General features: G+C 35.6%; 1 protein-coding gene across 8 annotated transcripts in view; it reads right to left on the reverse strand.

Annotated features, from left to right (window-relative positions):
• The window catches only part of GPC5 (glypican 5), a 742,566-nt gene that overhangs the window by 268,507 nt on the left and 458,578 nt on the right, over window positions 1-15,481 (reverse strand). For 2 of the 8 annotated variants that reach the window (XM_068929147.1, XM_068929133.1), the window contains one exon: window positions 364-2,086. The exons of the other annotated variants lie outside the window; for them this stretch is intronic. In XM_068929147.1, the coding sequence (XP_068785248.1) occupies window positions 1,997-2,086 (90 nt within the window). In that variant the 3' untranslated portion in view covers window positions 364-1,996. Of the gene's footprint in view, window positions 1-363; window positions 2,087-15,481 lie in introns of those variants that run through there. 8 annotated transcript variants of the gene reach the window in all.

The following is a 15,481-nucleotide window of genomic DNA, read 5'->3' on the forward strand; positions in this document are numbered from 1 at the left end:
AGAGGGCAAGGGGCTACCTGCACTATACATAGGAAATGATTACTTTTTTTCCTGAAACTATAAATGTTAAGATAATACACTAACAATATACTGTGTTATAAGAGCTATGCGGTACAGTGTAGTAAGTTACCATTTTATGAGCGCTTCCACAGGGGCCCGGCCTATTCAAGGTCATGCAAGCACTAGGAAAAAAACTAAGGTTCACATATAACTTAAAATCTATTATTTCCAGGTGCTTGACTTTGCAAAGTCAAATTAAATTCTTTTAATGTCTTTTTTATGTAAAATATGTTTTAGAGCAAATAACTGGATCAGAAAGTAGTTAATAACTACATCTTTGCAGCTTGTTTGCTCCTAGGCACTCTTTACATGTGAAAGTAGAAGCAGTTTAGTTTAAATATTTCTTTTATCCTTAGAGCACCAGGGACAGCTTATCCTATTACTGGCTGAAGTCCACTATTAATGAACAATTTAATTGATAGAATTATCAGACAAGCATTCAAAAATCTTGAAATTTGAATTAAATAATATTTCCTTTATTAGCTATCTTCTATTTTTAATATTTAAGGGATAGATTTTTCTAGGTTTTCCTCACAACCATTTGAAGCTTTATTTCCCCTCCCCCTTGCTTCAAATGAAAACTGAGATTCCCAAGTATCAGCAGCAGATGGAGACTAAGAAAGCAACAAAACTCTGTGAGGGACCCTTTCTGTCCTCACCAGGTGAGACAGCACCAAGGTTTGACTACGTATTTGCTTCAACAAATCTGATACTACTACTCCCCAGAAACACGGTAGGTCACTAGTTTAGCGGGTCCTTGCTTTTACGTTGTCACCCATATCCAAACTGATTGTATACTGTCTTGAGGAAAATTAAAAGTAAGGACTCAGGCCTCAGAGAAGAAAATAAGGTGTAAGGCTCTTGGAACCAAAATGTCAGTTGAATCAAATGAACCGTTAAGATGTTTATTTCCTTCAAGAAGCACAACGGACTTCACAGGATCAGAAAAAGAGAGAAATAAACTTCAAGAAATGAATGGCTTTTCCTTTTTTATTTCTTTTCTTTTTAAGCCTCCTTTCTTCACTCCTTATTACATCATTAGCAGTTCTCACTGAAATCTGTGGAACTAAGTAATGATTCTATAATTTGTTCAATGATGTCATATCATATGAGAAATGTTATTTTGGCATTATCGGTGTTGTAGTACATAACAAGTATGATGCAATGCAGCAGAATTATCTTCATTCAGCAATGTTGACAGTTTTATTTTCTGAATCTTTACCACTTTAATGTTATATAAGTGTATTTTTATTAATATACAAAAGATATTTTGCCAAGTAGAACTATGCCAACTGAAGACAGCAATGAACCACGTAAACAATTGCTAGAGGAGCAATTGGTATCATTAATAAGTTTTTCTATCTTTGTGTTGATATGACACTAAAAACCATATATCTTGTTCATAGATTACAAAACTATTTGCTAGAAAACAGAATAATTTTGGAAATGAGGTTAATTTGGCTCTAGAAAAGAATATAATCAATAGAAACTACTATAGAAGTTCCTGAACTGGCATCTTCATTTTAAAAGCAGTATGGCTATATAAATGACATTATCTCTACTGCATTAGAAATAGAGTTCTATTCCTATTTTGCCAGAAATTACTTTCTGCCATCTCTGACAATCTACAAAACGGGAGACTGCTACTTGCCTGCCTCTTAAAATGAGAGAAAATGAGATCTTGATGAGTAATAAAAGGGTGAAATGTGAATATAATTTTCTAATCTCCTGTCCTGTTTCAGTGTCCTGCTTCTAATTCAACAAGTATTCCACTAAGCTAAAATATATAAAAAGTATTTCTGTTCATCTTTGATCGTGTCATATGTGGACAGTTAGTCTTGTGTCTACATATGCTTTAGCAACAAGCCACTAGAAAACTCCAGCTAACGTGTAAATGCATTCTTAAGGACTTAACAGGCTTTAAGGGTTTAAGATTTTAAGTAAGTCTGATCTGGATTGTTGACAAACAGCATCTTCTGATAATCAACACACGAGCTGCTCCAAATTGCAGATAGTCTTCAAAGACCTATTTAAGGAATAAATGAGGGGAGATTAATCTCAATTATTTTCACTCTCTTGGAAAAGACTGAGGTGGTCTTTCCTTCTTCCTTGAAATTTTCACACACAGAAAAAATAAACCTCAGTTAAAGAAGTGAAAGGTCTGGCAAAGATAAAAGCTGTTATGAACAATGGTTTATAACAGAAATTACTACGTAACCTTGACTGCCTACAATTTGCTCAAGTGAAAATTATGTAGGATCTGTAAACATTCAAGGCTAATAAACCCTCATTCTCCCCTCTTACCGCCCCCTAGTAAGTTCTGAACTAAGAGTATACATTAGAAGCAACAAATAGTTTACAAAGTTCAAAACAGTAATCGTAACTTGTTTTAATCATAACTTGTTTCTATGGGAGAGATTTTTCATTCTGAGTAACGCTTTCCTCTGGAAATCCTTAAACTAATTTCCATGGGATTATGGGGGATTAGATGACTGTCTAAGGTAAAACTAGCAGAATTAGGTCTTATGTGATTTCTTGTACTGTGCTGTCATCCTGGAAGAGAAGGAGTAGAAGATCCACTCTTAAAGTTGCTTAAAGCTAAACAGAATTTATCATTTAATATATACTTTAAGAAACACTACCATAATGGCATGGGGATGGAGAAGATAACATAAAACTATGCATTTTTCTGATGTCTAATTAACGTGATACTTTTAACTTGATCACTGTCAGAAGTATTGCTGTTCATTTTATTTTTATATCAAAGGAAGTATAATTCTTTCCATCACTGGAATATATTAAAATTATTGGCTCATGTCATAACCTATTTACAGTAGGGTTTTCTTTTGGGGGTGGGGGGAAAGAGGGATAAAACCATGGAACATACGATGGGAAAAAATAGGAAGAGGAAAGTTATACTGTGATTTATTTTGGGAAAAGCATTTATACCACCTTATCGTACACTGAAAATGAGACATTTGAGAAACTGAATAAAGAGAATTTCCCTAATACTTCACATCAGTAAAGAAATACCAAAAGAAATAACTTGATATCCCTCCACTATAAATATTGTCATTGTTCAATAACTTTTCCAGCAAAGGAGACTCCACAGCCTCTCTGGGCAAGCTGTTCACTGTTCACTGAAACAGTGCTCAGTGCTTTCTGCAATATTCTTTAGGAGAACAAGCAAAGCGTTGTAAGTGCACACCAAGAACATTGCAGAAATCTTTACAACTATAAATATTCTACCAATCTGTCTGCGCTTCCTGCTTTCATTCATATTTCTTCATGATTATGGTTAAAGGACAGAATAAAATCCATGTTGCAACCAAGACATGTGCAAATAGCAAGTCTGCACACCTAGGTAACCTAAAATTCCCTTGTCCTTATAGTCTCTCCCTTATTTTTCCTTTATGTAACTGCTTTTGTTTTGTTTGGGAATTGTTGTTGTCATTGTGTAAATTAGTTTATTAGTCTTTGCGACTTATTGTGTTTTTGTATCTCTGAATACTTCTAACATAATCTGTTAAAACCTAACTAATCTATAACAACCTACTTAAACTATACATGAATGTAAATTAGGGTTGAAGGGTAGCATTTCTAGAATCACTGAGAACTAGGAGGCATTTATTAACTATTTTGGATTTCAATAGCATGACTGAAGAAGTGGAACCTGTGCCTATGAGAAGCTTGCAGAACTGGCATGCTTCATGGCAGATGTGTTGTCAATAAATAATGTGATAGTGAAGAATCACAAAGATGCCTGACTAGGAAAACTTGACCTCAAATCAGCTTTGCTTTTTGTTTCATTTCCTATATTCACCTTGTTCCAGCTCTGTTTTCCAAACAGTTGCAGTAATTATATCCAACCGAAGAAGATTCTTTTAATGCAATTATAAAACAATGTATGCAATCACTTTCTCTTGCAAAAAAAAGGAAGTCTTCAGAAAAACTGAAGAGGCAGTATATCATTCAGCTAGTAACATAGGTAAAATATAGCCTATAATCACAAGTGTATGCCACCTGGTATGTGCTCAGAATCACTGTTACTGCATGCAAATCAGTCATTATCACTTAAACATCCTCTAGAGTATGCAATTATTTCATCTGCATGGAAGAAGTTGGGTCTCGAACATATAAGACAATTTTTTTTTTAATGTAAACAGGATTTGTGCACCTGTTTGAATCTCTGGCCTTCTTTAGCAACTTCTTCCTTTCTTTTTATAGCCCCTACATTTATTGATTTTATTCTCACTGCTCTTTGTTTATATTCCTTTTCCAGGTTTCTTTTTCTGATTTTCATTTTTCTCTGATTGTTTCTTTTGTTTATTTATTCTTGCAGCTCCTTTCTAAGAGCTTTGCCATCCCCTGTAGCTTCTGCTGATTACACTTTCCACTTTCCATTAAGCCTTGCTTGAGGCAAGTTGGAATCACATGGCTGATGTGAAGTTTCAGAGGAGCTGCAGATGCACTCTTTCTCTCTCAATCTATCTCTTACAACTCTCTCAATCTATCTCTTACAAATACCAGCCTCATCTAGTCAGATCTCAGGGTATGGGAACTCTTTCCCCAGGCTGCCATCCTCCCAAGATTTCTTCCATCTTCTCCTGCTGTCTGAGGTATGTGATTCTCATGCCTTCTCTTGAGATCTACTACTTCATAGAAACCTGCTCTTCTCCAAAGCCCTCCTCCTCCACCCAGCAGACTTTATTGACAATGTTTAGTTTTCCATCACACAGCTTCTCAAATGGGGTAGACCAAGAGGAAGGATCTGATTTCAGGCTGTTCGTTCAAGGAAGTGAGAAGGAAGATTAGCCTGGATTAAAGACCCGGTAGAACCATCTACAAAACCCATATGGGGCTGAGAAGCTGTGATGGCAGTAGCATCAGTCAGTCACCAAGCACCTATCTGTGTTTAGCTGTGCATGTAGAAGGTACAGGTCTGCTTTTTGGACAATGAATGCTTTGCACTCATCCCCTTGGACAAAGCCATCAAAACAGGCATTAGGGCCACTGCTGCCTTCACCCAGATCCATTGTCTCCTGTATACACATGAGAACATTATGCCTGTAGATAGAGAGGACCTGACTGCACGAATAAAGGTTTATCACAATTTTAGTGGGTTTTTCTGACAAGGCTAATTAATCTATTTCTGAGGCTGCAGTACAAGGTATAGCTGATAGTCCTTTTACTGGCGTATATATGTTTACAGATCATCTTCAGAGTTAACTTTTGTGATATAAACATCACATTAAAATTTAACTACAAGAATTTCCAGAAAAATGAGACCATGCTCCACCAAATCCGTTTTAAAGTAAGAAGCTTCTAATTGGAAAATAGATTGTTAAATAAACTTGACTTGCTTGTTAAATAAATTTGACTTTCAATAAACTTGATAGAAACATCTAGTTATAACTAAACCCCCAAATTTCGTGTGCACAATTATGAGTGACTGTGTTTCTAATAAGCATGGAACATTTAATTTTACTATTGAAATAGTGATATGATAAAGTACAACTTAAGCCATTTTGCACTTATTCTTAGCTCATTAGACTATGCAAAAGTATTTTAGGGACAGTTTGTTAAATTTAATTTGAAAAGGAAAAGCATAGCTGCAGATTGTAGACAGAATAAAATTAGGCTTTTTCTGAGTTTCTTTTTAAATGAGGGCACAGAAAGGAAAAAGAAGCAATTATTTAGAAAACACGTTTCCACTCATAATGGCTTGTGCAGATATCAGTGAATCAGAGTGAAAAAAATAGTTTCAAGTTCCACCCAAATTCTTTGCACACTGTGGAATTTAGAGCAGTTAGAGCATTCCCAATAGCTGTTACTCTTCCTTTGCTACTTCTCTAGATTACTATGGTGGTAAAATAAAACTGAGTTTTCATTTAATGAGATGTCAGGTACTAAATATAGGAGTTGAAAGCCTAAGGCGAACAGCCTATAGGTATAGGAAATGCATAGAATTTAGTAATTTATTTTAGGGTAAGTAAAAACCTTTGAAGAGAACAGTGGTTATGAGTTTGGAGGGGAAGGACATAGCGAAATAACCTCAGCAAAGAGTAGGAGAAGCTACACAGGAAAAGCAGAAACAGTGGAAGGGAAATCAACAACAGGGGCCCAGCAGAATGTATAGACAAGAAACAGATATATGTATTTGGGAATAAACAGGATAGAGCTACCATCCTGGCAAGGTGAAGGATGAATAAAAGAAAAAAAAAAATAACTTGGGAGAAACAAGGCAGAAACTGGGGAGAAAAGCCAAGGTCAAAAACTGTGAGGGGCGTCACTAAACAGATGTGAATTTTCTATAACTTTTATGCATCTTTTTCTACACACCTATATCTTTGCGTATTGTCACACTGATTATCAGTGCCCCTTGGATTGTACTTTGAAATATGTGGCCAGAAAAGGTACTGAAGTATTACTGAAAGAAATATTTCACATCTGCCATACATGGCCCTGAACATATATATCACAATAAGCTCAGATCATCTACCAGCAGTGATTTTTCCCAGACCCAGTGCTTTCACTGATATGCATATGAGATGGAGATATAAAAAAATTAAAGGAAATTAGTTCTATTTTTACTTCTAATACTGATTAATAGATACTGATTCAGATAGATCTGTGTCTTTATGCCTCATTTCCCCTCATCTTCCTTTCCTCCCCTACTGAAACACCTTACCAGCCACAGTTTCTCCCAAAACAAACACTATTTTCATTTTTCTTTTCTTCCTACTTTTACCTTTATTTTCCTTCAGAGCACCTATTTTGAATCAGTTATATTGGCTAATACAATAAGGTGTCTTCCAGAAGCAGTAAGAGAAATAAAACTCCCAAAACATTTAGGAGAACAGTAGTTAGGACAGTTAGTAGTTAGTAGTTAGTCCCAGTAGTTAGGACAGAAGTAGTGCTGGAAACATCTGATAATGTATAATTAGTATGTACCATGCTCTAGAATTCAAATAGATGATTAACTCTGTAACTTAATAAAGCGATTCATATAATTCTGAAGTACTAAGCAGGAGTGGTGATAGGATAGCCTTCTGCATTTAGGCATTGAGAATACAAATTGCTCCTTCCTTGTCATATTTTTTCACACTTTTTCAGACAAAAAGATCAATCAAGTTTAGATAAAATGCCATCCAGGATGTTTTAAGTGCATGTCGTTTGCTGGTATTCTTTCCTACTATGACAGAATTAGCCAAGTGACTAACTATGAAACTTTTTTTTTGGTATGTCCCATAGAAGCAAGAACTTGCAACACATGCTGTGTTGTTCTGACCAAGCAAGCAGATTTAAAGGCTTCTGAGAAAACACATTATATAGGATAACAATTTATTTATCACCAAAACATACAAGAAGGTTAATGATTAGGAAAAGTAATTACCAGAAAACAATATAAGGAAGGTCATCACCTAAGCAAAGGTGTTGCTGAAGTTTTCAAGAGTATAAAATTCATAGCCTTGGCTCACAATCCTTGGTCTGCTACCCTTACAAATGTCTTAGGAATTCTTTTAAAGGATTTTCATCATGAATACCATTATAATGAAATTGTTCACACTGATGTAGTTAAGGTTGCATCAGCAATTTCATTGTAACCCTTGGTATTAAGGGTTCATAACTCTATTGTAAACATGATTCCAGATTAAAAGTTGGCATACCAAAGTTCAATCATGTAAACACTAATTTAAGTATGAAGAAAAATATGTTTATTCAGTTTCAAGTTTCGAAAGGAGAGGAGCTAAAATAAGTATGATAATATAAAAGTTATATGGTTCTTTTAAAACCAAGAACTATCTTAAACTGCAGTGGATCTTCTTCTGTGTTTTGTCCTATTTTTAATGCAAATACGTTCATCATGATGGATTGACTGTGTTTTGAAAGTTTTCAGAAGTACTGTGAGTATTCTTACATGTCCGCTACTTTGTGGCATCAAATATTTTGCAGTGATTTTTTGCACATAAGTAAATGCCAATATGTACAAACGTTATTTTATCAACGTTGAATATAACAGCTTGAAGTCTCTATTGTATCATTTGTTAAACTATCCATGAAATAAGATGAATAACAGTAAGTAAAGGCAAAGATAAAGGTGTAATGCTTTATAGAAGAAATAATGGCCTTTCAAAATTAATACTATTGTTTTGCCGTATTGATCCTCATACAGCTGCTCCACTTTCATCAGATAATAAACGTATCATCTATCAAATACAGATGAGAATTCAACATACATAAAGTGACTAATTACCTTAAAAGGAGTAAGACATAGCCTTGAACACTCACTGAGTACAAGCAGTGGCTGCCTTGACTGCAGTGCAAGTCCTCCACTGGGCAGGAGGTGAAGACAAAGGGTCTGGTTCCATGCCATGCTCTCTGACAACTATTACGGGACCTTTTTGGTAGCAACGGACATAATTTGCCAACTCAAAATATATTCTCTATTGTGGTCAGTAATAATACGGAGCATCTTCTAGAGTGGTGCACCTCTGTCCTCCCATTACTGTGAAAGCCTGGTGAGTCTGTGGCTTTTACTTAAACTGTTACTAACACAGACCTGAATCTGCTACAGGGCTTCAGATAAGCTCCCAGCAACTTTCATCCATCGTTCAGACCCCCTTATCCTATATGGAGGACAATTTCATTTCTGTTGAGACAATGTATCACAACACACTAGTCACTGAATCCTCAACTAGCTTTGCGCTGCACTGCTCCCAAAGAAATACAGGGCTTCACAGTTATAATCTAGCCCCTTTCAATTTCATTTTATTCATTACCTAAGAGCAAAGAATATTTTAAGCACCTCACAAATGTTGAAGAAGAGATATTGCTTAGAGGAATTTTTAATTTAAGGCTATTAATTTTCCATGCAAAATACTACATTAAACTAACTGTTCAAAAGGCACCAAAAAGAAATGCCACAGGACTTCTTTTCAGGTAGCAACACAGACAAAAGAAGCTGTAAAATACAAAGTTAAAAGGACACTGGGAGAATAAATGTCATATTTTTAAAGCAGATGTCATTTCCTTTGCTACTAATAACACTAGATTTATAAGGCTGAAATAGGAAAAGGTAATTTAATTTTCACCATTTCTGTTGTCTGTTGGCAAAGGTCAGTTTCTGTGCAGTGCATCCTCCATACCTGCATTTGATAGCATGTGAATCAGCTCACAACCAACCCCACCAAGGCAAATAAAGAAAAATAGCATTAAAAAAATCTAATGACATAATTTGTAAGTGATAGCAGAGATACAGTTGTGCAAAGCGCTGAGCTTTCGAGTGATGCTAAGCAGACATACTAATTATAGGACATATGTCCTTAACGAATGAGAGCCAGTTATGCATTTAATAATGACTAAATAAGTCAAATAGCCAAATTTTCCATCTCAGCAGAGCTACGAAAGAGGAACTCTTTCTTTTTCACACACCAATCGGAGGTCTCTAGATAGTTTTTAAATCCTAGATTAAGGACTACACATTCACTTTAGACTATCTGTTCTGATTATAAGACGTGCATTTGGGACTGAAGGAAATCTTGTTCCTATCTGGCTAATTATTATTATTAGTTTATTATTGGTGGTGTTATTATTATTGCATAGATTTCTTTAATGCAAAGAAAAGTGATTACTATCAGTGCTTAAGCAATGGCCCTAAGGAGAGTAACTAAAATCCATTATAGCAACCAACAAATGCCTCACACACCGTTGTCCAGAATATCAAGCTACTACAGTATTAAATTTTCCTATCTCCACTGAAAAATTAAGGCATTCAGTAGAAGGAGCAGGAAAGATGACAGCACGACAAGACAGTAGTGAGAGCTCTCGGCAGCAGGTGCACTTGGCTACAAAATGGAAAGAACGAACAAAGGGGACCGATGCTACTGGAGTGCAGCATGAGTACGTAAGCATTGCGCTGAGAGATCAAAGCTGTTTACAAATTGGTAGCAAAGCACAGCTAACTCTAGTCAAAATCAGAAGCACCAGGACAGAGTAAATGCTAATGTAAGAATACAGAAGCAGAGGCACTGCACCAAAGCAGGTGCCAAGCTGAAAAGCTTGTGCTCCAAGTGGTTTCTTGACATTTGCATAGAGCATTAATACCTGTAGTAATAAATATCTCTACTATAGGGCACTTTTGGAAAACATGCACTTTTCTATTCAGTTAAACAGAGCCATAGATTAATACATCTCAAATGTGATCATATTTTTAGAACTTCATTAACTGTTTTCAAACTTGTCCTTAGAATAATAAACAGAAAATCAGCTAGCTAGAGAAGGTTTCCGGAGTCACAATGTAGAGTCTGGAAGTGGAATCACAGCAGGAAATCCAAACAGAGTTTCATGAAGAAAACACTTAAAATTCCAAAGAATATATACATTTTTTTTAATTAATGAGCTTTCTTTTTATAGGTGGATAGAAAATATCACTTGGGACAAAGAAATAGATACTTAATTGTTGGTTAGAGACAAAAACAACAGTAGCAGCGCTTCACTCCCCAACAGACTACACAAAATCATAATACTCGCTCTCTCTGCATACCCATTATATAAAAACTAATCAGCTTCCTGTGGGTTACAGGTAACTCAAACATTTTGACTTGTAATAACGTTACAGAGTTGCACAGGAAGGATGAGGGGCTTTATGCCTTTATTTATTCCATAAGATCATCAAGAAATTCTGTGATCATTCTCAGGAGGCTGGGGCTGGAGGACTTCTTCTGTAAGTGCTTTGACCTTAAATAGGACCTTAGCCCATGCCTTACTTTAAATGTAGTAGCAGAACATAAAAGGAAGGTGCCAAGGCCATTTTCAGGTTTTGTCCGCCTGCCTCTGGCAAGCAGCTAGCCGTTGTCAGAGCATGCCTACCTATCCCCCTGCTCTGCAGATACGTGCACCCAGTGTGGGGCAGGCTACCTTGCAAAATTCAGCTGCCAAGGACCCAGGCAGGTGAGTTGTCAGCAAGCCTGGTAGGTTGGCAAGTCCATCTATTGGATGCTGTTGGAACTTTTCCAGTAGTTTCAACCTTTTCCAAAAAACATATTAGCTTTAACTATCTAGAGAATGCCATAAAAATAAAAGGTTTCCACTAATAACCTCTTGCCAAGTTAATGACTTTTGCTTAATGCCATCTGTTTACAGAAGTTAACAATAAGAGGTAGCTTACTATATCAGCAAATACAATATCTATCCTGTAATGAAGTTGCTCCAGTTTTCTCAATACTTCAAACCCCTTTCAGCTAACCTGTAAGAACTGGGATCTGAAAATCTTGGATACAAGAGCAGCAGTGGAATAGTTATAAGCTCTGACTTCACTTATTCCTGAACAGGAAAAAATACAAAAGAACAAAGGCCTTAGAACAATACCTTCAGAGTAGTGGCTTATAAAAGAGTATACTTTGTCCATCCAGACAAAGACAATATAACAAGCCTTTGCAAATAAAATAATATTAATATTTATATCCATATAAACACTCTCTATTCTAAACTCAGAGTGCAATTGCTGGTTACAGAACAACAGTTACAGAAATCTGACTATAGTGTGAATCATACCCATACATTTCCTACTCCAATCAGAGGAGATTATTCTTTGAGTTTCTGCATTTAGGCAGGGATTTCAACAGGAAAGACATACTTAAACAGAAAAGCAAAATAGAGTAAAATTAGTTGTTAATATGAAATTTTATCTAGATGCTAAGAGTTTATTGTGTCTATGTAAGCAGAGGAACAGAATTTCACTACAGGCCAAGTTTTGCATTCAACAAGAATTCAGTTAAAATATCTATGGAAGTATACTAAATTCGATGGAAACATAAATATGTTTTAAATTATTATTTCTTTCATAGGTCAATTAATTCATTTTACTCACAGGATGCATGTTTCTTTTCATTATCCCCGTAAGGCATCCTGACTCCTAAGTATGAGACAGCTGTTTTCTTTGAGGAACTATTTTAGATAGTAAATAGCCTGCAGGTAATTGACAGGTCAAGTGTATGGGATGCCCTCAGAGGTTGAAAGCATCCTTCTGTGTTTGTAGTATTAATGTCTAGTTTATCCTTGCAAAGAAATGAACGCTATCTTTCCTGTTTAAGTTATAAATCTCTTTTTGGATCAATTATGCAAGCGCTTTGAGTGCTGAGCATGGACTGGCATTGTCCAGGATAAGAAATGGAACATGCTCAGCTTGATTTATTAGGTTCTTGTAATAGTTGTACTTACTGGAACAGACAGAGTCTATGCAACTCTAGGCTGTAAATTCAGTTATGAAAAATTATACTAAAAGGTTGAAGAAAATGACATATATTAATTATTATATTGCATGAGACAGTCTCCAGATATTAATAATTTTCCATCTGTTTATTTATGCTCTTAGAATTTTCATCATGAATATACCAGAGAATCAACTCTCCAATTTTGCTAAGAGAATTAACATAAAAAGTGAGTTCTCAGGGGGATTTTCAGATATTAATAATGAGAACTTGGCAAGCATACCCACTACCACAGTTTGGTTAAATAAATACATATATAGTTATTTTTCAAAAAGAAATACAAAATGAAAGGTCATGTGTAAAGTTATAGGATGCATTTTATGCAAGCCATCAGTCATTATTTTTAAAAAGTAGGAATTGCCTTAGACCAAAAAGTATAGGCCATTATTAGCCTTATCGTCTCTATTGACACAGTACATAGTGCAGTAACCCAGATATTTTTCACCAACATTAACTCCTTTGATTAAAGATAAGAGGAAAAAGAGTCACATATATATATATATATATAGTTAACCTCATCAGACACTCAGAAATCCAACTTTCCCAAGTCTTTTCTAAAAATGCTTTTCTATGTGGCATATCTCTAATCACTGTTTATCACTTTACATGCTCTTTTGCGCGTAGCCTTTCTGTCTCCTAAACTTTTATTAGATTCTTTCTAGATTCCTTCTGATTTCCATCAGAAATTAAAAGAAATAATTTCTCATGCTTTCTGTTATTTCACTATACACTATATGTTGATTCATATAAAAATATGAATCAGAAATAAGTTTAATTCCAGTCCTAAAAGGTAAATGGATTTTAGGCACATAATTATCTTTGTGGATATGTGCTGTAAGAACCTTAATTTCCATTAAAAAAAAAACAGCTTGGGCACTTAAGAATCAAAAGAAGTTTGGTTAAAGGTATTACATTTTTGAAATTAGGTTTATTCTTGAGGCTGGAGATTCATCTGACCAAATTTAGCTGTCTTAGCCATCTACATTCTCTCCCTTGTCATCATAGACTAATAGCTACATATGGAGGGCCGTTCATCCCAGTTGTCTTCATTACGTAGCTTATGATCAAGAAAATGTCATTTGGGGTTGCCCAATTCTCTTAATAGAATATAAAGTGGATACAGATGGCTTTAGATCTAAGAGCTAACTTTGAAAGTGAGGCAAATCCCACTTTTTATCACTTACATTCATTATACGAACATGAATAGAATAAAAAAGTTATATTTGTAACTCATACTAGAGCTGAACGCTAATTATATATAAGATGATTAACAACAAAACTTGGAGGATATATTTCAATTATTTAGTAAAAAATATAGAAAAGATTGATAAATTAATTAAACCAAATTTATCTCTGAGCAGGAATACTTTGGACTTTTATAGTGTGATGTTTTGCCACTACGGACATTATTTCTACAGCACAAAGAAAAGGCTTCTTCTGTTTTGTAGACTTATTCATAATTGTCATCCCCTTCTGTGAACACGCAGAGTTAACTGCAAAAATGATATAGCACACTGCCTTATTTACTTTTTTCAGTAAGCCGAGTAAAAATTAGAAGCAAATTATCTTCTCCATGTATCCAAGGGCATAGCATAACATTAGATAGGTTCTTACTGATGTAAGAACCTATCTTACATCAGTAAGATGTAATACTCTTTAACTCTTTAATAACTCATGCTTCATTCTTAATACTAAAAATAATGCAGCGTGCCGAGCTTTTATGCAAGGCAAGTCAGAATTTGCTTCTTGCTTTCTTGTGGGAAAATCAGGCTTGCAAGATAGCTAGTAGCTAAAAAAATATTTTGATCAGAAATACCATCAGATTGGATTTTATATATTAAATATGTATGATTTATATATAGTATTTATATATACATACTGTGTGTATATGTGTGTATATACATATAAAGGTGCATCTGCAGGCTTGGGCTAAGCATATGATATTTATATCAAAACAATTTCCCACTGAAAAATGGAATTTTGGCAAAAGACATACTTTCTTGTTAAAATACATTAACTTGAGCAAAAAAGAATACAGTAATTTCTTTTCCTTAGTGATTTTATTTGCGGAAAATAATTTTTTTGCAACCACTATATCTGACATATCAAATGCTGTCATATTCAAAATATGCAGTTCTAAAATCCAGTTAATTCCATCCAGTGACAAAGTAAATTCATATTCACTTTTGAAGTACTAGATTTTAAGACACTTTAGCATACTATAATGTGGTTGTTTGTGTCATGTGAAAAATCGGATTTGATGAAGGTCCTTGTATGCCCCATTTTACAGTATGCACAGATATGATCTTAAAGATAAGAATAATGCTGCTGTAACAATATTACTGAGCTGTATGTTTCTGAGATGTACATTTGGTACAGGTTTAAGAGCTGATAGATTTACTGATCTTTTATGTCATAAGTTGGATTCATCAGAGCAAATGTAGTTGGCTATAATGTACAATTACATCTGAGCTAGTCACCCTCAATTCCTTTTTTATTCAACAAAAAGAAATGGGCACTTTTGGAGGGCAATTCATCTCCTCTTAAAAATAGATTCAGATGCTTTAGATGAATCATATTCTGTAAGTGCATCTTTCTCTCTGCAGACCCTATGGATGCCTCAGGTAAGTAGCTTAAACGTAGGTGTTTAAAGGGCAGTGACATGAATCCCACCACTAGTGTCTGACAACCTTACTGTTTAAAATGCTCTCCAGCCAGGTTGCCCCTTCCCTCTCCAGAGTGTGGAGAGCACAGGAATAAGGCGACTGGGTCCAACTGTGCCAGCCCCATGCCGGGGAGGCAGCGGCCCCCAGTCCTGAGCACGCAGCCCAGGGACCTGCAGCCAAGTGGCACCTGGGGCAGCCCAGGCAGCCCAAGTGCAGTGATGCCACCGAGCAAATGTGCCCACCTAGCAAAACTGCAGCAGACCCATAATAGCGTATTCCTTGCTCTTTCTCCTTCCTCCCTCCCTCCCTCCCTCCCTCTTTCCTTCTTTCTCTCCCTTTCTATCTATGTTACTGTTTATGCTACTATTTGAGTCAAATACGACCTGTGAAAGATCGGAAGGGCATTCAGCTTACATTTGCAGTGATGTATGCAACATACCCAAGAAAGCTAAATATGTGCTGATAGAAGTATACTAGCAATGG

Source organism: Struthio camelus, chromosome 1, assembly GCF_040807025.1.
Source record: "Struthio camelus isolate bStrCam1 chromosome 1, bStrCam1.hap1, whole genome shotgun sequence".
Classification (NCBI taxonomy): domain Eukaryota; kingdom Metazoa; phylum Chordata; class Aves; order Struthioniformes; family Struthionidae; genus Struthio; species Struthio camelus.